Raw genomic sequence first — 22,082 nt, 5'->3', positions numbered from 1 at the left:
ACAGAATTTTACCAGGGCAATTTACAAACTGGTAGAGCTGTATACGTGGAGAAAATATTGTCCGTATTATGAATACAATAATCAAGCAAATATCATTTTATTCCTCTCATCATCTAGCTAATTCATAAAGTAATCTTACCTCAGGCATTTAAGCGGAGGTTGGTAAAATTATTTTTTTCAGTAAGAATGATATTCACTTCCTTTATTTCATTAGGTTTCTCAAGTTCATTGTTTTGGGTTTTTTTCTGTTGTTTAGCACTGTGTTTTGTTTATGCTGTTGCACCTTGAAGTACTTGGAACTTGGTTTTGATGCTGGAGAGTAGTTCCAATTTAGAGCTTATTTATTATTCATATCATGCTGTGCTGATGGTCAGTGTTTATTTACAGGCCAAGCTGAGAGGAAGAGCTGTGAGCTCGCTCTCACTTGGAAATTTGCCCAAGGCAGCAATCATTCCTCAGCTCGTGCTACCAGAATAGTTTCATCTGTACAGGTTTGCCAAACACATGGTCAAGATAAAATTTCTTATTTTTCCTTGAGGTTTTCCTGGTGGGAGTGAAGTTTGTTTGTCACAAGAAAAGCCCTGGTCAGTCTTTCCTTTTCTTACTGTCCCTTTGGCTTAGTTTCTTTTCTCTTCTAAGTGGAATTTAACAGCTTGTCTAGTTGTTTTCCCACAGTGGTCTCCTACAAAACCAAATGCAAACCGCTGTAACCAGTTAATGTTTCAGTTCCTGAGATTGTAAGGGAATGTATAAGCAAGAAAAACAGAATCACTGTATGGATTACAGGATTTTTTCAATAATGTTGCCATGTAAGGCAATGGAGTCTATGTACTTAGCACAAGCTTGCTGTTGATATATTTGGAAAACAAGAAAGCAAACAAGTGAATTTCATACTCAGTATTTTAATTCTGACTTTTTTTCTCCTGTTTTCCCATATAACTGTAACCTAGTAACTCTGGGTAGTAGTTACTCAGCCAACTGCAGCCTGTATCATATGGATGTAACTTGAAGCAATTGGAGAAATGACCCTTAGTGCTTAAAATTATTAATTGTGCTAAGCTGTTTCTTCTAAGCAGAGTTGAAATCTAAGGAGAAACTGTTTGAGTTTGCTGTCCAAACACATGAGTAATTAAATACTTTGAATGTTATGTTTACAAAAACACCAGGCAATTACAGATACTTCTGAAATCCATTACAGTTACTTCTGATACTTCTAAGCCTCAGCAGTGCCACAAACATTTCTACATATCAACATTAGTACTGTTGGTGTTTGTACTCACATAGTGTGTAAGGGTCCCACATAAAGTGAGGGCTCACTGTACAAGGTGCTGGGTGTCAGACTTCTGGATTATTATGTGTGTCCTGCTCAAATACATGTTTTTGGTTTAGCAAGATAAATGGAGAAGGACAATGATATTCCTTTTCATCTGTTGCTAGAGTGGAGTTGTACAAAAAAACAGATGTGTAATCACATCACAAGAAGGAATGGCTGTAGTCTGTGTATTTACATAGTTTTGAAATGAGAGGTTTTTAGTTATCAAAGCATTTTTTTCATTTTAGAATGAACCTTCATCAGTTTTCAAAAGGGCTTGTATAATGTGTTTTTATCAAAACACTGGGAAGACTAAAGAGACAAGGAGTTTTGTTCCAGCTCTATGATCTCTACCTTCTGGAAAACTGGAAATAACTGTCACCTACTTGTCAGTCAGATTTACATGCACCACTGTGAAACTGTAATGTGAAAAGTGGACACCTGAAAATTTCAGGACACAGAAATTTCAGCTTCATAGAGAGCTTTTTTGCCTCATGGTCAAGTCACTGCCTTGGAATTGATGGTAAAGATCACTGGAGTAAGTAGGTAAAACATTGCATTTACTGTGTAATAGTAGGAAACAAACAAACTTCCGATTAACTTTTTTTTTTTACCAAAAATCTGCTAAATTAGCTTACCTTATTTTAACCAGTTTAGCACCAAAAGCTTAGTGAACACAATAACACAAATCCAGAAGTAACAATCTAAACAATCCTGTTCATGTAGAGAGAAAAAAAAATTGCTCATCTGGCCTGGTCATATCTTGTTCCAAGAAATGTGTTTCCATCTGCTCTTGTTTGGGCTGTGCAGCATAAACTTTTGCTTTAATTGTAGCTCTCTTGGAGTTTAGAGGATCCATTTCCTCTTATTCTAGTAGGCTCCAAAATTCACTGCTCTACAAATAGCCAGAGATGTTTGAGAAGTCTGAAGAACAGGAAGGAACACTCTGAAATTCACTGCAGAGTACTCACTGCAGTGTTTAAATAGTGGTCCTGACTGCTTTGGTACAGAGGGGATTCAGGTTTACCCACAATCCAAAAGGTTCTTTTGGAGGGATTTACCTCTGTAGTAGTTCTGCAGATTGCAGCATCGTTGTGTTAACTGAATGCCCAGTGGCACTGGTGTGCTGGCTGAGGCTCATCAGTTCACAGTGGGATAGGCTTAGGTTTTTCTCAAAGGAGGATTTTGGAGACTGAATGAGAGGTGAAAATTTGTGGATGAAGTATTTTTTCCACATAGTCTGCACAGGTGTTAGCTATACATGATTCATAATTCTCTACAGGCATTTGGGTCAAGGGGTGGGATTCAGGATCTTTTGTGAATGTTGAAAGAATGCAAAATTCTATCTTTTCTTCTTTTTTTGAAACTTAACATATGCATCCTCAAAATGCCTCTATTCTGAATATCTTTGAAGTTATTAGCTACTCAGACTGCCTTTCTTCTCTTTCAGGCTGCTTGTCTAAAGGGCATGATAACCCTGATAAGTCAACATAGTCTTTTTTATTTACCAAACTGGGAAGCCTCTAGAAAATTCCAGTCATGGGAAAGTTGTGTAACCCTCAATGTACAGTATTCTAATGCTATTCTGAGCTTGTAATGCTCACTCTCCATTTTAAAGTGCTAGTCTTGTTGTCTGGTACTAAGTGGATTTTAAGAATTATGTTTGTCACAGGGCAGTAGCGTACTAGAGGAAATCCATCTTAAAATAATGGTATCATTCTCCCGTGTATCTGTACTGCTGAAATAGTCCATTTTCTTATCTCCTTTCATATATTTCTTCCTCTTGAAATTGCAAAGAAAAAAATAAATTTTAAAATGAGCTCTACTGCAGTCTCTGTGCACCAAGGGCAGGCTAAACTGTTTTCTTTTTTCATTTCCTGCCACTTCATGCTTCTGTCAGGACTCCTCCAGGAGAAAGGGCAGGTCAGTATCCAGTTGTCTGGGAAAAGAAAACTTAGTTACAGATATTTAAACAACCCCAAAACAAACCATTTAATTGGTCACATGAGGAAAACAAGACACCAAGGTCTTCCTCTCCTTCCCTCATATGACCTCCAAATGACCCTAAACATCTGATTTTATTTTTCCTCTTAGCTTGCTTCTATGTTTAGCTTTGTAGTTTCTATTCACAGCACCCAAAACAGATATTATCCAGGGCAGGCAGGTGTACCTGGCCACACTGCATGGAGACAGGGGTCCTGCCATGGCAGGAGGAAAAAGGGCTCAAGTGCTGCTGTTCCATCCGCAGGAGAGAATTGGTTGTGTAACAAGGGTAAGATATGCAGGGTGACTGGTTAGGAGGCCATGGGCTCTGGAAAGTTTGTGGCAATGGGATCAGATTTATGGCAGATTGCACTTCACCATCAGGATTATCTCTAAGAATCCTTTTTTGAGTTTGTAGGAAATTGTACATTTTGCATTCTAGTCTGCTCAAAAAGATTAATCTTCAGACACGAATTCTCTCTCGTTGTCAGGCAGGTTCCAAACTTTTGAAATTTTCATCTCTTTCTTGGTTTGCTGATCTGCTTTCAGCTAACAAAGGACTTTGTGGCCCTGAGGAGAATAATAATGTTGGAAGCTATTTGATGATCTGTCTACTTCAGGAATACTTAAAGATTGAATGCATTTAAATATGCATTCTGCTTTTTGAAAGCATGTAAATATGTAGTCTGCTTTTTAGGCCCAAATCTTGTTAATATGGGGTAAAGAGAAGTCTCAGTGAAGTATCTGTTCTTGTAAACTAACATAAAGTTTTACCCTGAAAAACCCTTTAGTTAGTTGAGAGACAGGAGGCCAAGAAATGCTGCTTAAAGCTCTTTCAAATAAGTCTGAGTTTCAGTATTTTCAAGTACTTCAATACCATGGTAACAAGAGCTTCAATGGTTGAGATAATTGGGGACAGAATTAACATATTTCCCCAGGAAGAGTCTTCTGAGAGTCTTGAAGTGGTTTGCAAAACTGAGGTGGCCATGAGTTCTTGTCAGAGAGTATTTCTCTGCCTGGACCTGACCCTCCCAGTTACTAGCGAAGAACCAGAGCAAGCTAACAACCTTCGACAAGGTCTAAGATGGTTTTTAAAATTAAAATGTGAAGTTCCAATCAAGGAAAGTTTCCAGAGTGGAAAGTGCAGCTGGATGAGAGGGCAGCCCTCTATACCCAGACAATGATAAAAGTCATTGTCCACTCATCCTCATTCCAGAATCAGTTACATAAGTGTTATTGATAATGAAATGTGCAATTTATTGCTTGCTCTGGAGAGAGATTAGACATTGTAAGCAGCAAGGTGGGCAAAGACATGTTGACAGCTTGGAGTGGGAATTAAGTTACATCATAATCAAAATTTGCTAAACCTGGGAGAATCTCCTCATCTGCTCTTTCTGGCATTATGAGAGGCATGGCACCTTAAGTAAGGACTAAAATGTTGTGTTTGTGGATGGACTGTTTTAACATGAAGGTGTCTCAAAACCCTCAGTTGCTTTATATGGAGTTGCTCAAGTGTAACCCTCCTCTAGACACAGGTGACATTACTATCTCAAAGGTGGTAGTGCTTTGACAGTACTGTGACTGTGGTACATAAATTGCTTTAACATTCTATTTTATAGAATGGTGGCACCGTTCCTCCCATTTAATTTTCTAAATGACATAATCTACTTTCTTGTTTTAACAGCTGTTGAAAAGAAAGGGGAAAGGAGGTGCTTCCCTCCATTGGCTCATCTTCACCGTACCTTTCCAACGCTGCTTCCTCCTCCTTCTGATCCCCGAGTGAAGATGAGTGACCTGCTGCGAATATGACATCTCTGACAAGTGTCATTGCCTCCCACCAGTCCGAGTGGGTGTCCTTCACTGATGAGCTGCTCCTCCCTGTTCCCCCACGAGGTAAGCTCTGATTTTCTCTGGAACTGGTGAGACTTCGTTTGACTTAGACCAACTACTGTCATATGTCTAGCATGAGAGAGCTTGCCTTCTACATGGAAACAGTTTGTGCAGAGATTATCTCCTGCTACCCCTATGTAATAGGAGAATTTGGGTTGAAAAGGCAAATGACTCTCCTCATGTGATGTAATGTAGATCTACTACAGGTTTTGGATCTGTGCTTCAAAATTCAAGACAGTATCCAACCAACCATGGAGCACATCTCACCTATTAAAATCAAGTGCAGGACTGCCAGTGTTAATCCAAAAACTGAATTAGGAGAAGGAAAGTGTCCTACATTTAATGGCAAATTTTAGATGTTTCAACAAAAACCAATTAAATAATGGTTAATCCTGTAAATCTTTCTATGTTACCTCTATTTTAGGTAGCACCGAGGCTCCTCCAGTGAAATGTTTTAATTCCTCAGACACATCCTCAGAAGAGAACCACAATGCAAATGGAGAATTTCAAGACCTTTTCTGCACAGAGCTGGAGGAGGCACCTGAGCAGTCCAAGGTGGATTCTGCTGTGCTTGGTAACCATGTGTCTCCCAGCACTGATCTGTCATCATCCATCAGTGCTTGGGTTCAGTTTGAAGATACACCATGGACCAGTGCTTCATCAACCCACCCACAAACAGGTGAGGCAAAAGCAATTAGAAGGTCTATTCCTCTAAGATAACAAAGTACAATGAAAACATGCAGGATTTTTGCCTTGCTCTTTGGCTTCTCAAAGGTTTGAGTAGTTTGTACAGTATTTTAACACAATTAATGTTATCTGAGTTTCAAAAAGGGCTCACACTATCTTTGAAGATTGAACAAGAAATATTTTCTTTTTGTAAAGAAAATGAAAGCCTTTTGTGATTCATTTCACCTGTTTCTTGACTAAGTCTTGGCGATTACCAAAATGCATTCATGGGGAAAGAGCACAGAGGTGTTTTCAGTCATGACATTTCTTACATAGAGGTATGAAAAGCCACTGAAAAAGTCTGAGCCATATTTGCCTCTGTAATCTGGAACCCAAAGAATGGTGATCACCTCTGTGATCATAGCCTTTACCTGGTCTTAGTTCCCATGTGCTTTTTGCCAGCAGCTCATTGATACCAGCAACTAGTGTGCCAGTGCTCATCAGTATTTCCTGCTGACTTTTGATGCTTTGATTTAGCAGCTGGAGAATTACAAAGACAACAGACATTTACCTTCATTCCAGCACTGCATGCACTTTTCTTCAACTATAGCAGTTCTTTCTGACATGCTTTAAACGTGCATGCAAATCCTCTGCCTTGCCTCATCAGCTTATGGTAACTGATGTGGCTATATGAGCTTCTAGCTTTTCTGCATGAACAGACTTCTGTCCTTCCTTGCAGGAGTTTGTGGAGTAATTGCCCAAGAAAACAATAGTTTACTTTTTCATGTTTAAACTGAGATTCTTTCGTATTAATTCCACTTTATGACTGCTATTTATTAAAGCAGTTTAAAAAGTTATAGCTTCCCTCTGCTCACTGAGTCCATCAGATATTCCCTGTAACATGAATAATACTTCTGTCTGAAAACTTGGATTGTAAACTTTGGATTGGGTTTAGGATAAGCCCCATCTGATTTTCCATCTGCTCTTTTGATGGGTGCTACAGACTAGTACTTTTTAGATAGTGTGGTTAGACCTTTGTGCAGAAGTAGGGGAACCTTCAGGCTAAAAGAGATTTCTCTGACCTTCTTTATATTTATTTGTTGTTTCTTAGTTGTAAATACTTATTTATCCTTATGATGTGGAGAGAAGGAAGAGTACCCATGAAGTATAAATATGTAAAACTGAGGTGCTCTACCTCTCTCTCTAGTTTCATGGCTGTGTGATCCCTATGCTTACTCATGCAGCCACGTACTTTTTCAAATGGGGCTGTTGGTTGCTCTGACTTGGTATTTCCTTCCTAATGTTGTTATAGCCTTGTTAACTGAAAAGCCCGTAAATGCATCATCTTAAGCAAAAAACAAAAATCTTTGTTCAACCTTAATAAAGCTAATCATAAGAAAAACACTTCCATGAAACAAAATTTGTGGTATATTACTCGATGCCTTACCCTTAGAGGGATGTGGCCCAGTCTTAAGGTATATGCTTGGCAAAAGCACTGCCTGTTTGTGTGTGTTTCCAGTCACAGGACACTGGTCTGTAGGACATCCAGATGAGGAGAGTAGAGCAGACTTCAAAAGCATTTGCAGAAGGAGACACTCTTTGTGCCCCTGTAGAGGCCTGGCCTGTGTGATCCATGTCACTGAGGGAGGATATTTACACACTAACTTTGGCATCTGACTGAGATTCATGGAAGAGAGTGGTTCCTCTAACAGACCAGGATGTACTCCATGTAATTCTTGCATGGGAAGCTATTATTCTATGAACTATATAGGAGCCCTAAGGAAGTGTTTCCTAAGGATATTTTAAAATCCTTACGTATGAGCTGGTTCCACTCCTTTTCTTGACCCTGTATGATAAAGGGCCGGACCAGTGCAGCTGACAGCCTCTAAAGGGAAGCAGAAATGACAGCTCTTTTTTTCTGGCCCCTTACTTTGAGAGACATTTGACAGCAAGAGTTAGGATAAACATCAGCCTAGTTGTTCTCCATTATTGTGCAGATCACGATTTTTTCTATGGGCGGCAGCAAAGCTGGAGACCTGTGTATGCTGACACCCTCAGTAGAAAGCCCTGGTGACAGCAATAATTCATTTCCAGTAGCAAACATTCTGCATAAGAACAATAGCAAATACCCAGCCGGGGGGAGGGAAGAGTATAAAGGCTAAGTACAAACAGAAGGATTGGTGTGAGAAGGATGGACACATTTGAAATCTGTTTCCTGTGCAGGCAGCTGTGAGGAGCAATGTCCTGGAGGCACAGCGCCCCGGTCTCATTCCTGTCAGGGCTCCAGCACTGTTAGGAAATCGTGTCTGTCTGTCTGTGCTTGAGCAGCTGCTCAGCTGACCAGATAATTAGCCAGGCTGCTGGAAACACATTTTGAAAAGGGCTTGTAAAGTGGGATTTCCAGAGTGTCATGAGTGCAAAGAGGGCGGGTCCTTGGAGAGAGAGATGCTGTCTTGCTCTGACATTAGGGCTTAAAGTATTTTGGTGCAGGTTCCCCCAGAAAAAAAATATTTCTCCCAAAGTGCTAAGAGTCTAAAAAAATAGAATTTAAAGACAGACAGAGTGTCATGGTTATCCTACAGGAAGTACATTTTATAGAAAATCAAGGCTGATGCTGGACCCTTGTTGTTCTGGGAAAACTCAAGACATTATTGGGGGAGCAGAAGTTGGGGGATTGATGGCAAGAAACAGGGCTGAACAAATAGGCAAAAAATTTGGCAATGAAAAGAAAGGTCAACATCTGAGGTACAGAAACAAAAAGCACCCATAGTAAGTCTCACAGTGAAAAGTATTTAGGACATTCTTGTAAACCCTTCCTTCTATCAAGTTGAGGCAGAGTAAATGCTAAGCAAAATGTTTGTTTCAAAATATTTCTTCATTTGGGGTTTATGTGTAGTTAACTGACAGCTGCCAAATCATGTGGATTTCTCCTCAAGAAGCAATAGAAATATTTAGTCACAGAAATTAGGTATTGTGGTGTCCCATTCTCTGTTTTCCTTTTGCTGGGAAAAAAAGAAATTTGATTTTTGTTATGATTATTATCAGCCTAGTCAAACTGTTACTGCCAAAGTGAAAAATGAGATTTTTAGGCTGACCCAAATGTTCCTGTCACAAATGTTACACAATCTGTAAATGATCACAGCCAGCAGGTGACAAAACATTTGCATTTGCTACACAATGGGCCTCCAGCTCAGTCTCATATTCTATCAGTGTTAGCTGCACAATTCAATTCAATGAGGTATTCTTAGTCACCATAATTAGACTAAGGCGAGATCTGTTACATCACCCATCCAACTCAGCCACGCCACTTCTTCCCAAGAGCTTTGTCTGGTTTTAAATGGCTCAAATTACTTGGACTCTTACAATGTCCCTTGAGAGGCTATCCAACAGCATATCTGAGCTTAACTACTTTGTGCTGTTCTCTCTGAAACAGGCAATATTTGCAGCACAAGATCACCAGCTGGTAACTACACCTGTCACTAGAAATTGTGATGCTATGTTAAAATCAGAAAAATCTGAAGTAATAAGAAAGGAAATTATGCTAACATGGTTTATTGCAATACAGTGTAGGGATCAAGGAACAGGTCCTCAAAACCTCAAAGAGGAATTAATGCTTCAAGGTAAATCTGCATGTTAAAAACAAATCCATTGTTTTAAGAATAAACATGTCAAGGAAAGTAAAATGCATGTTGAAGGAAAAGTTTTTTGTTTTGTGAAACAATGAGTTGATTTTCAATATCCAACACATGCTACAGAACTTGCATTTTAGGGATAGTTCTGGCACTGGTCTTTCAACATAAACAGATTTCTGAGAAATTCCTACAGCAGAAAGGCTGTGACTCTGACTATTGGCTTTAGAGACTGAATTCAAAATTTCTACAAAAGAGCCCTGCCTCATTTAGGAATTTGGCTGCAGCACTTCTAGAAATCTTGGAGAGCAGCAGCAGAAGCATCTGAAGAGAGATCTTAAACATGTGTAGATGTTTACTTTTGCTTGTCTTGCTTTTTGAGATTACTAGATGGTCTTTTGGCTCAGCATAGGTAAAATGCCCTTTTGCTAGTTCTAGTAATTACTGTTGGGGAACCTAGAACAGTCACAGTTAGAAGTTGGTTGTAGTAAGAATTTAAAGAACATCTGTTGCAGAAAAAGCTGCCTGTGGTTTTGGTTTTCCAAAGTACAAGACCTTTTTTAGAAAAAAAGCTAACAATTCTGTTCTTCTCCAGGCAAGATGGCCCAACTTACCTGGAATTAAATTAATTTGCCCTTACATAGAAGTATTTGGCAACTCTAGTCCAGTCAGATGCCTTCTTAGATAAAAATTGAGTTTGGAAAGCACAAAACTAGTTGGCAGTATTTGAGTTATTAGATCTTACATGTTTCTAAATTAGCCTGTTTTTTCATATTGCTGTGACTGACTTAAAAAAACACTGGAAATCTAAGATTTTTTTAATAAAATAATTCCACAGTTTCTAGGATATAAAGCACACTTTTAAAAAAACACTTGGCTCCTGTTAGTGATCCACATACAGATCTCAGCTTTTCAGTTTGTCCTCTATGTCCATATAAAGTTTTCTGTCTGTCAAAGCAGTTTCAGCTGAAGTTTTAAGGATGGCTTTTCAGGTGCTGTGTTTAATAAAAGGACTGAAAGAGAGACTGAGAGATTATAATCATATATTCATCATCCTTTCTCTACAGGCACTGAGCACCACACTGCAGGGAGGAGGGGTGGGCTTTGGTTGTGTGTCTGGCACGACAGCTGTCAACCTGTGCAATAAGGAAGCAGATCTGACTTTCAGCTTCTCATCCTCGGGGATAACTCCTCAGAGGTCACTCAGTGTCAGTAGGCTGACAGCTGTACACATACAAAAATACCACTGCCTGCTTAGCTGAGGCTATCAGTGCAGATATACAGAGTAAATTCACACTTCTCAAGAGGCAAGGCAGAGAGCACTGTTTGGCTATTCTGTCTATGCACATATCAAGGTTTCCATAATGAGGAAGTGTCCCATCACATCGCTTGGATGGAGAGAGATAAGTCTTTTTTAACATTAATTTGTCTTTTTTTTCCCCGAGGTATCTGTAGACCTAGTAAGGGTTGTTTGTTTATTACATACTGCGAAGAATATCTCTGTGTCAGTAGTTGTTTACTGTAATGGCGAGATTTGGGGAGCATCAAGATATTTGTTGGTTTAACAGCTAAATACAGATGTACTAATTTAGAAAACAGTTATTAAGCTGCTATTAAATTAGAACTAGCCTACCTGTACACTTTTCCTTAGTTCAGGAAGACTTTTTAACCATGGCTTTGTTTTTAATCAGTATTATTTCCTCACTAGAGTCACCCATTGTTGCTAGCATTCAAGTGATGTTGTGGGCAAAGAGCATGCAATACAAAGAGTACGGAATACAAACTCATAGCAGTGGATGTATGTGATTGTGTTCTGAACTCTGGGTGATGGTTAGGCGGGTCTGAACTGTTTGACATGCAAGTCTGGCAAATGAGTAGCATGGAATTTTTGGTCAACACTGAGCAAAAATGTTAAGTAGTATATTCAGACTGGGACTCTACATTCTGCATGTTTAGAAACAAAAGCCATTCCTAATGCTAATTAATAGGTCAATTTCAGGTTATTTTTATACTCCTCCTCCATGCAGAGCATTCCTGAGATAATGACTGCATTTGAGTGGGTGTTACAGATAGGGAATGCTTAATTAAATAAAATAAAACCACTTTAAAAAAGTCTGAGGTGCTGTAAAAACTCCACTGTGTTGCACAACAAACATATTCAGGTCTTGTCAGCAGTGTCAGAAACATGAAATCTTGTTCTGAAAAGTCACAGCTTCTCCAATACTTGAGCAACAGGAAAGCATATGGCTGCCTGCATCACAGAATCTAAGGCAGACAGCTGAGTAGTGCTGGAGGGTGACAGTGCCAGGCACTAAGTTGCTCTGCATTTGTTATAAAATAACTGTGTTGCTGTGGATGCTGGAATTTGTATTTACAGAGCCCTAGTACACTGATCTAGCATGTCTTTGGAATAGTTGTAATCTTCGTGTAGATTGCCCTGCATGTTTCTAACCAATATCTGTTTTCTGCAACCAGTATCTGCATCAAAAGCACCCAGCTGGACTTCCCCCTCTTCCAACTCTTCTGAGAGGCAAGCCCGTGCCTCAGAGAGCAGCTGGACAACCAACTCTGAGGACACCAGCAGCCCAAGCATTGCTCCCTCCTACACAGATCTGCAGTCACTTAATACCGAGGACTTGACCAGTGGTAGAACATCTGCTGCAGATTCAGCTGGTAAGAGGGAAGCCTTCAAGTTTCCATCTCAGTCTTTTTGATGCTACTCAAACTTACTGTTCAGAATTAAGCCACAGGGAATGGATCCAAAGCAGAACAAAATCAAGGATTAGGCAGGCTAACATTTTGTTCTACTCTAATTCCAAAAAAATCACACTTGGATTTTGCACAGCAGTGACATGTGCAGGCTCCTGAAGTTAGAGCCAAATGCAACTATGTACCTGTTGATAAACTTGGAGCATTTCTGCTTTTCACATGCCACGTCAGCTTAAGCTGATGTAGGAACTAGTATGTTGTGGGAGAGGCTGGATGCCTTTCCTGAATTTCCATGCAGAAATTTTCTCTGCAGTGTGTTCAGCTGAGGCAGGCCCAGTTCTGCTTGCTCCTCTGTTCCAGTGAGTGCCAAGACACAGATCCATTTTGCTGGAAGCATTCTTTGCATAGTGCTTTGCAATGTTACTGAACAGTAAATGCAGAGAGAGTGTAAGGCATGACATAAGATGGTTCAGTAGCAGATTTTAACTATTTAAGCATCTTATATCTGACCTTGTAGGGCTCTATTCAGACACAATCCTGATTGTGGAAAAATGTGCTACATGGCACTGTAGCTTTTTGCTCCTCAGTTGTACTCTGGGTAATCTGAAGCAGGAGAAATAAAGCAGAGTGATGTCGGTCATATCATGGAGAATGGGAACTCCTGAATGACAAAGCTTTCACAGAGCATAAAAAAGCTGACATGTCAGGACACAATAAAAAATACACAGCTCCAGGAGGAAGCACCTGCACTATGTTGAAAGCTGTTCAACCCAAGCTGTGGAAGGTCAGTAGCTACACAGTTTGGTGATGAAAATTGATTCCCTGGTATCATGATAGCTCAGACCTGGGAGATATTTAATGTGTTTTCTCTCAGGTGGTGAATGTAAAAATATGTGGGAAATACGATCTGGTTTTTGAGAAATGGTTTCCCAAGCCTCGCTGAGGTCATGTAGCCCTTCCATAAGAAACATATGCATACATCACCTGCAAAGAGTATTATTTTCTGGTTCAGTGAAGCTGGCTTAGACTTCTAGGCAGGTTTATAAACAGCAGCATGATAGGTGCTGGCTCAGCACTTTAGACAAAGGATTTGTGGAGAAGTAGTAGTTATTTTGGATAAGTAGAGCTGTTTCTTTTTTCAAATAATGAAGTTAATACAAATCTGTCTGACCATTTCTTGTTTTGGAGTATTCTGTTTCTCTGTACCTCTGAGTTTGGAAACCACTTTTTGGTAGAGAGGTAGAATAGGCAAGCTGGAGTATGTGCTGGATATTGCTGTTGTGTTGATTTGGTATAGGCTGCTGTCACTGAGGCTGTCTCCATCTGAGTAAAGGTAATGAGGCATGCCCAGTCCATATATAACTTCACACTATATAGGCAAATCAAGGACAGAAGGGCTGTTGTATATGCCTGTCATATACACAGGATTATATCCTATATATGGCCTGAAGTGAAACTGATACTTCAATAAAAGCTTTGTGTGCAACTTTTTTATCTCAGCCACAAACTGACATATTTATTAGCAAGATGACTACAAAAACTCACTCCAGTCACCTAAAAATTTTTACAAGTAAAAAAGGAGGTAATATAAGCAAAGCTGTGCTTTTAGTTAAAACATAAGATACACTAATCATAAACATAAGATGCACTTACACTTCCAGTACCTTAGTGATACTGGAACTTGAAGTGTGAAATATACAGAGTCTTCCTGTCACCAGCTGCAGAGTTTGCAAAAGGGCAGCATGAACAAAGTGCATTTGTTTGTCCTGTTCCTGGGATGCCTCTCACTTCACTCCCTGAGGTGGCTGATGGCATCAGCCAGGTTTGTGGAAGTACAGAAGCTGAGGACCTAGTGGCCATGGAATTGTTGTACAATTCTGGCTGTTCAGTCGACTGTCATCCCAAGACAACAGTGCATAAGTGCACAAAAAATGTATGATCATTTTCTCCTCTCCATCATCTCTGCTCCTCTCCAAAAATTCAGTTCTTTAAACTTGACTTGATTCAAGCATTTTCAAAGGACTGGCTGCCTCAGTCTCTAGTAAAGTTTGAAGGTTCCATCAAGACAATGGAATGGCATGGTATTTTGCTGTGAAGGCAAAGAGACTCATGCTCTGTGTGATGATGAAGTCACATTGACTGCTAACCAAGATACTGACTCCAAGGACAAGCTTGCTGGAGGGGAAAAAAGTCAGACTAATCTCACTGCTAAAAGCCCTATGAAAATAATAAACCAATGTTTGATCTACTTAGTGATGGTAAAGAATCAGGTCTATGAAACAGTCTGGGTTTAATACTTCCAAGCGAGAAAAACCTAGTGATGAGAAAAGTATGAAAAATTCTACTCTGTGGTCAGATGATAAGTAAAATAACTATTTTAGCCATGGTGAATTTGTATTGCCTGAACAGAATAAAAGGATACTCTGTTCTGTAATTTCACCACTTGTCTTGAATTTATCCTGTATGCAAGATGCTTAAAAAACTGCCTGTGGTAGTTTAGGGTACAGGGTTTTGTGTGGGAGCAGGTTAAAGCCTGAGGTAGGTCTGACTGCAGGCATACACAGAGACAAGTCCCAGCCATAAAAATGTGCATCTTGGTGTCCAGGGCTGGTAGGCTCTAGGCAGGTAGAATTGGCTGGGAATTAACTTTCTCACAACTGACACAAAATTTGAGTATAAAACTTATGGGTTTAAGCTTATATAATACATGTGTTTATGCAAGATATGGCCTAGGAAGATGAGAGAGTCCTGAATGATGCAACCTGAAAGTTTACCCTTGCTACAGGGGACTATAGAAAACCTCCCGACTGATGGAGTTGGGGTAAGCAGACTGATATCCTGTAAAGGCAGCAATGTTCACAGTGGTGAAGGTAAATGTTGCATGAACAGAGCTGAAAAAGATCTGCTTTTCTATCAAAGTGCAGCTAAAAGATGCTGCACTTCATTGCCTCTGCTTGTTTAAACTCTGGCACCAAGAAGCCTTTTATATTATCCTCATCTTTGTCAGCACAAAGGACTCTTTAGCCTGCAGTAGCTAGCCAAGAAATATGGGTCAGGTGATAGCAGACTGTCCATTTAACAGGGGCATGTTTATATGGTTATAACAGCAAGAACTTTGCACCAGCTGGGGTTTCACAGCGTGTGTGAAGCTGTGTTTGGTGCTGGTGAAGTGCCCTTGCCTCAGAATTCTTACCATGCCTTGCCATGTCACCCAGCTTGGATCAATGAGCATGAAAAGAAGTAGGAACTTTTGGCCTTTGTGCTGTGCTCTGCAAGATAAGTAACACAGGACATCTCTGTTACTGATACAATACAAGCATTTGTTTCTTCTGTAGCAGATGCCTGTCTCAGCTTTCAAAAAAGGCCAAATATCTGTGAGACAGAGGAGCAATGGAGAAGCCTTTTTGTAGCTGTGGTTAAGGATCTGTTCTGAGGCTGTGCCCAAATACCTCACAGCTCGATTTAGATTTCTGCATGTATATAGATAAAATAATTTTATCTATATAAATTAAAATTACATTGTAAAAAAATATAGTTATATATGGCATGTATATAATAAAGATCTGTATATTTACATAGCTCATAAAATAGATTCTATTATAAACTTAATGTAAGATACAATAGAATCTCTCTGAATTGCATAATAAAGCTGTGTGTGTTTTTGTCTGTGTGTAGGCATAAGTTTCTTGATAGCAATTTTATGTGCATCATTGCTAGTTGTGTTGTTTCTCTTGTGATTTGTATCTTAGCAAAGCTGCAGCTATGCCACGTTGGATGCTAATGGTTCAATTTGCTGACCAGTTGTTCTCTTTGGCACTTCCTTGTATCTCTGGGATTACTGGGATACTGAGGAAATTGCTGTGTTATTATTTTCTGAGAACATCTGCATGTTTGGAGATAGAAGGTTGCATGTGTGACCCCTAACTTATCAAAATCCAGACAGTTCATAAATCACACGAGGAATTAATTCCGAGAATGTTGTTATTTTCAACATCATTTAATGGGATTCTGGTGCTTCTGTTCCAAACTTGGAAACGGCAATTCTGACAAGCTGAGCTCCAGCTATCTCTTGAAGGTAATAACTTTTCAAACCTTTCACTAATGCTTTTCTGCTGTAACTTTGTTACATTTCTTCTGTGACTGTAGCCAGTTAGATACTGAGTCCCAATATGATGACTGCAAGAATGGTATTCTGTGAGTTCAAACAAGCAGTTTTGAACAGATTATATAGGTGTGCAGTGTGGTTGCACTGAATGCCATGAACAGGCTACAAGCTCTGAAATAATTCCATGTTAATTACCATGGCAAGGGGGAGAATAATACATGCTGACGGTTACCACCTTCCATCCAGAACTGCATTTGAGTTGTTCTGTGTAATTATTAACCAGCTTGTGCTGTGTCCCAGATACATGGAAAACTTGTATATGAGAGCCTGCCAAAGCCAGGAGAGGAACATCCAACCCTTGCGTCAAGGAGGAGGGGACTCTAGAGTACCACGAACAAATAGCACTTAAAATATACTCCTAAACAACTCCAAACTGTAAGGGCTAATTTCAGCATCAGAAGCAGGGTTCTTTATTTGTTCATGTCAATACCAATCAGCAATTCAGGAGTTTTATATCCTAGTTGTCACCCCAGATTTTCCTCATGCATTTTTAGCTTCTTGAGGAGTAATGAATTAAATCTGGGAAGCTAGGTCTATGTAATTCTTAGCAGTAGAAGTGTTGTGATCCCAAGCAAGACCTATGTCCTGGGAATTATCTCATCTTCAAGGCTTCCTGGCTGCAGTATCCCAATGACCTCTGCAGGAGAGTTCAGCCCTCATTCCTGTTTTGCAGTTGGGAAGTCTGCAGCTTGGTTGTGCAAGCTGGACCTAGGTGAAGTAGAAATAGCTTTTGCCATATAGACTGACAGCCTTGCTCTTTGCTGAAGACTGCAGGTAAAAGTAGTGGACCAGAGTCATTGTCTCAGTCCCTCCTTGTGGCAGGAAGGAAGGCACAGAAAATCTGCCAGGAGGAAGAGGGAAGTGTTAGAATGAGGAAAGAACAGGTACAACAATAAACAAATGTTTATTTCTATCTATTCAGAAGAGAGAATTACAAAATAATCTTGGTGTGCAGTCATCTGATTCATAGGCTTTAAGGCCAGAAAGGAGGACTGTGTTGTCATTATTATTGTCCAGTCTGGCCTCCCGCATGTCTCAGGCCAAAGAACCTCACCTGGTCATTTCTGCACCAAACACTTCAGATTGAAATATACAGCACAATTGCAGACTGTGCAGAGAAGGCATTGAGAACAGCCCTGAGGAAAAGGATGTGGGGCTGTTGGTGGATGAAAAGCTCAACATGAGCTGGCATTGAGAACAGCCCTGAGGAAAAGGATATGGGGCTGTTGGTGGATGAAAAGGTCAACATGAGCTGGCAATATGGAAGAAAATCTTTACTGTGAGGGTGGTGAGGCACTGGAAGAGATATACCCAGAGAAGTTGTGGATGGATGCCCCATCCCTGAAGTGTTCAGTGCCAGCCTGGATGGGGCTTGAAGCAAGCTCGTCCAGTGGAAGTTGTCCCTGCTTATGGCAGGGTGGTTAAAACAAGGTGAGTTTTAAGGCTGCTTCCAACCCAAGCCATTCTATAATATTACCATATCCGGAGCAAATATTTGCACAATATCTTTCTGATTAACATCAGCTGCAGCAAAGTTAGTCCCTGATCAGCCGCTTCCATCCCTTCAAAACTTTATTTTTAAAAAGGACTATCTTAGTGATAACATTTAAAGCAAGCTATGATGTCACTGAGCTCAGCTCTGCTAGCTCTTGTGGGCCTAAATGTAGACTGCTAATTACAGCAGGTCCAATATCTGCCTCCCCTACACCCCAGAAAATAACACTGATTATTAATCTTCCGTATTACTTGCCTCACAAAGAAAAGTGGTTGATGCTGTAGTAGGGCTATACCAGATTCATGCTTTTTCTTCAGGAACAATGAGAAGTATCAGGATGTAAGTGTACAAGATTTAACATTGCTCTTATAGTAAGAAAGGAGTTAGAAGAAAGATCAGAAGTGTCTGCTGCTACTAATGCCTACTACACTGAGTCTTATGGTGCTCACCCCTGTGAATTAATTAGACCTTCCCTGCTCATCCACATTATAAAACCAAATCTAAGACGAGGATGCAAAGTGTGAGAAAAGAAAGTGACAATATTTCACTGAGTCCAATTTTCATTATTGCTTGGAAATAACTTTAGGTATATGTATATATATATATATATATATATATTTAAAATAACTTTGTTGTTTAATTGAGTGTTTTTTGTCTGTTTACTAGCATAGAATCAGTTCTGATCTCCTGCATGTCATTGGCCCTGTGCTGCAAACAGCTAAATGAGCATCTTGTAGTTCAGGTGCTGAGTTTTCTTCTCATGGGTATTCAGAAGTGCAAGGTACAGTAACTGTAGATTTGTAGCAGAGTTATCTTTATTATAGAAGAGCTAAATGCTGAGCCTACATGGTGTTCTTGATATAGTTCACTCTTTTCACACCTATTCACCTATATTTTTACATAGATCAACTGAAAAGACAGCAGAGAGAAGTCCAGGGCAAGTCACAGGACTGACCTTCTGATCTGCCTTTATATAGGCAATATCCCAAGAAAATAGATGCAAGTAGGTGCTTTGTAGTTTGTCTCAGGCCAGTGAGGCAGACTAGGTGGTATGAAGCCCTTTATTTCTGTTTGTAATGCTGTGATTCCTCAGCCACAGTGTTTACATTGGCCCCCCTTGGCCTCTAACGCAGAAAGCCACATGCTGATATGATAAGCCTGAAGAGTTCAGCAGGAGATTTTGCAGCTGGACAGGACATTTCAGTGTAAAGCTTAATTGGAGATGGGATGCTTAAGTGCAGCAGTTATCTGTGATTGCTGTATTCGAGAGGAACAGCTTGGTTTATTTGAATCAATTCTGCTGGATGCTAAGTGGCTTCCAAGCTTAAAGGCTGCTGGGAGAGAAGAACACCAAGATATCTCCCCTATCTCTTTCAAAGTGGAAAACATCAGTGGCAGTTTTCAGCGACATCATCTCGCCTTGCGTTCAGCTCCTGGGAGCATGCTGCTGTACTGCTGACAGGAGGCAGGAATGGCACTGTAGCCATGGAGAAGCACTGTCCCAGCTTCATGCTGCTCAGCACCACAGCCAGTGCTGCACAGCACTGGCTGCACCCCAAGGAACACAGTTCTGCAGCTCCAGAACCACAGCAGGATTCACCGCAGGGAGGAGTCACCCATCTGAGAAGTGGCATTTTCCACGCTTGATTCTACATGGCAGAGAAGCAAGCAAGCCTTCAGCAGTAGTACCAATTATGAGTTGTAAATCATTGCATGTGCTCTTAATTAGACATCCCAGTTCTGTGTGGAATTTCCTGTCTGATTATGAACTGGCTGAAACAGCCAGTGAAAAAGCTGGCAGCAGCAGACAGCAAGTAAGAATGAGAAATTTCACAATACCCAAAATTGTATGGATTTTCTGGTTTGTCTCTTGCTGTGATATCATCCAAACCTAAGAAACGCAGACTATGCTTCACAGGCATTGGAAAAGTGATGATGAACACCTATAGGGGATCAGTTAGAGAGTTATCTCCTCAAAGAACAGTGTGGAGTAAAATGGGAAGCAGATTTGTCAAAAACATGAATAGTGAAAAGAATAATTTAAGCAAAACTTTCAGCTTCTATGTTGACAACTTATTTTCTTGTGCCCACTTTTAATCTTGTGATAAATGTCCATTTTTATCAGGGCGTCTGCCTCCCTTTTTCTTGTATTCAGCACCAGTGTTGAATAAAAGAAAATAAAAGGGATAAAATGTAACACTTTCTGTTCTTTCAAGGAGAAATGAGCAGAGTTGGATGACAATACTCTAGGGAAACTGCTGACTTATGTCTTTACTTCAATATCTCTTGTTTTCACCTCATCTAGCCATGATCAAACCATATAATACTGGAGCACAGGTATGACATGAATCTTAATAACTATGTTCATCTGTTATTAGAAGCAATTTGATCTTAATTGTCCTGTTTGACAGATGAGACCAAAATCCTCTGCCTGTATAAACTGGTATTTGCATTATGACTGTGCATATTACATGAGAGGAAGAGGAGACTTCATGCTATTTCTTCATTCTGATCTTGGCTAGCAAGAATGAGAATTGTGATTCTGGGTTTTGTCACATGGATGCTAGTCTAATTTACTTGTCAGTCCCCTTGTGGTACTGCAGTATATTTCATGGACACTGATTTAACTTATCACTTAGGAGTAAAATTTTTATAACTATTAAGCATGCTCAGTACTTGTTGTGAAAAAGTCCAGATCTGGATTTTGCACGTAAAATTGTTTCCAAGCTTCTCATGTCCCAGCTATTCTTGTTACAGTTGAACAAAATTTTCAAACAGCTTCAGCTCAGTGTGCTCCTCTCCAAATCTAGCCATTTAATTTAGTGTCTAAAAGGAGATTAGAGATCCTGCCAGCATATGTCCTGTAGCTCTGTATTCTCAAACCTATTACAGGCTTTGTAGAAATTATTCCATTTAAGTGGATATTTTAGTCAACAGTTTATTGAAGCTGCTGTATTTTCACATGTAGACATTTCAGAGAGCTTTAAACATAATTCACATAAGATCATAGGAATGAATCTATTTCACAGGACCCCAATGTAAATGTATTCATGACCGTTTCCTATCCACGTGTTCCTGTGCCAATATTGTCTTTCAAATAGCTTTTTGCCCTCTCCAGTGTAAGCATTTCAATATATTTATACAGGGTAATTATCTCACTCTCCTTGTGTTCATTTGCTAAACTGAATGAGACAAGTTCTTTAGTATTCTGGCTCTCCATTCTCCTCCTCATCCTAGAAAGCTTTTCTCAGCTCACATTGCTGTTTGAATTAATCTTTCAGTGGTGATCAAAACTCTGCAACACTGAGGTGTCACCACAGCCTAATATCAAGATACTAATTTTCCCATCTTCAGGAATTGTCTCCTTGTTACATCCCAAGATCTTATTTCCTTTTGTGCCAGTGCATCAGGCAAGTACCCTTGCAGTATATTCAAACTGATAGTCTATATGTGCTTGCTATGTCCTGCCTCTGCTACTCGTGCATTTGTGTGCTTGGTGGTTGGCATGAGTCTTCAGAAGGGGCTGGGGGAAAAGGAGCAGAGGCCAGCACAGAGTGTACAGAGGGGCACATGGGGCACCTGGCAGAGCACACAACTGGAGGGTGTTAGTGCACTTGTCACGCCAGCCGCAGCACCAGCTTCATCGCTTCCTGTGCCTCGGGCACGGGCAGCTGGCTCCAGACAGGGACACGAGGCTGGCCCAGGGCGATTCACTGCACCTCCTCTGCAGCAGGCCCCTCACCAGCCAGCCAGAATTAGGATCTGGGTGGGAAAGTTTACATAAAAGAAGTAAGGGAGGCTTTCCTGGTGGCTTTGCTTTCATGAACCCACCACTCCTCCTCCCCCGGACTGATTTGTTTGTTCAGGCTTGGTTGCCTCCAGCAACACATTATTAGTGTGAACTATGGTGTATCCTGGGAGACCTGCAGGATTCCCCACAAATCTTTTGAGTTTTTCGTCTCCAAGGAGGAAGAGACACAAAGGCATTTCAGTCTCTTGACGCACTTGCACGTGCATTGTTCCCCTTCTTTGAGTGTTGGTGTGTCTCTTCAGCAAATGCTGCAATTGGACTGCACAGTCTTCATCTTGCATCTTCATCTCAGTGAGTAGATTATGCTTTTCTTGGTAAAGCCACCAAACTGCGCTGCTTTAAAGGATGTATTTGAAAACATGCTTAGCTGAAGAGGTTTCAGCAGATCTGCGTGCTTATTGTTGTACACTCAGATCTGTCCT

At 40.3% G+C, this 22,082-nt stretch overlaps 1 protein-coding gene across 8 annotated transcripts in view; it reads left to right on the top strand.

The window, feature by feature from the left end:
* STON2 (stonin 2) overlaps window positions 1-22,082 on the top strand; it is a 68,087-nt gene that overhangs the window by 10,467 nt on the left and 35,538 nt on the right. For 5 of the 8 annotated variants that reach the window (XM_085580602.1, XM_085580605.1, XM_085580606.1 and 2 more), the window contains exons 2-5: window positions 4,980-5,188; window positions 5,610-5,864; window positions 11,956-12,153; window positions 18,592-18,630. In XM_085580602.1, the coding sequence (XP_085436728.1) occupies window positions 5,101-5,188; window positions 5,610-5,864; window positions 11,956-12,153; window positions 18,592-18,630 (580 nt within the window). In that variant the 5' untranslated portion in view covers window positions 4,980-5,100. Of the gene's footprint in view, window positions 1-4,979; window positions 5,189-5,609; window positions 5,865-9,313; window positions 9,472-11,955; window positions 12,154-18,591; window positions 18,631-18,654; window positions 21,952-22,082 lie in introns of those variants that run through there. The other 3 variants (XM_077784007.2, XM_085580608.1, XM_077784012.2) reach the window with 3 other exon arrangements.

Source organism: Lonchura striata, chromosome 5, assembly GCF_050655825.1.
Source record: "Lonchura striata isolate lonStrDom1 chromosome 5, ASM5065582v1, whole genome shotgun sequence".
Taxonomy (NCBI): domain Eukaryota; kingdom Metazoa; phylum Chordata; class Aves; order Passeriformes; family Estrildidae; genus Lonchura; species Lonchura striata.
This window is presented reverse-complemented; position numbering and strand designations above follow the sequence as displayed.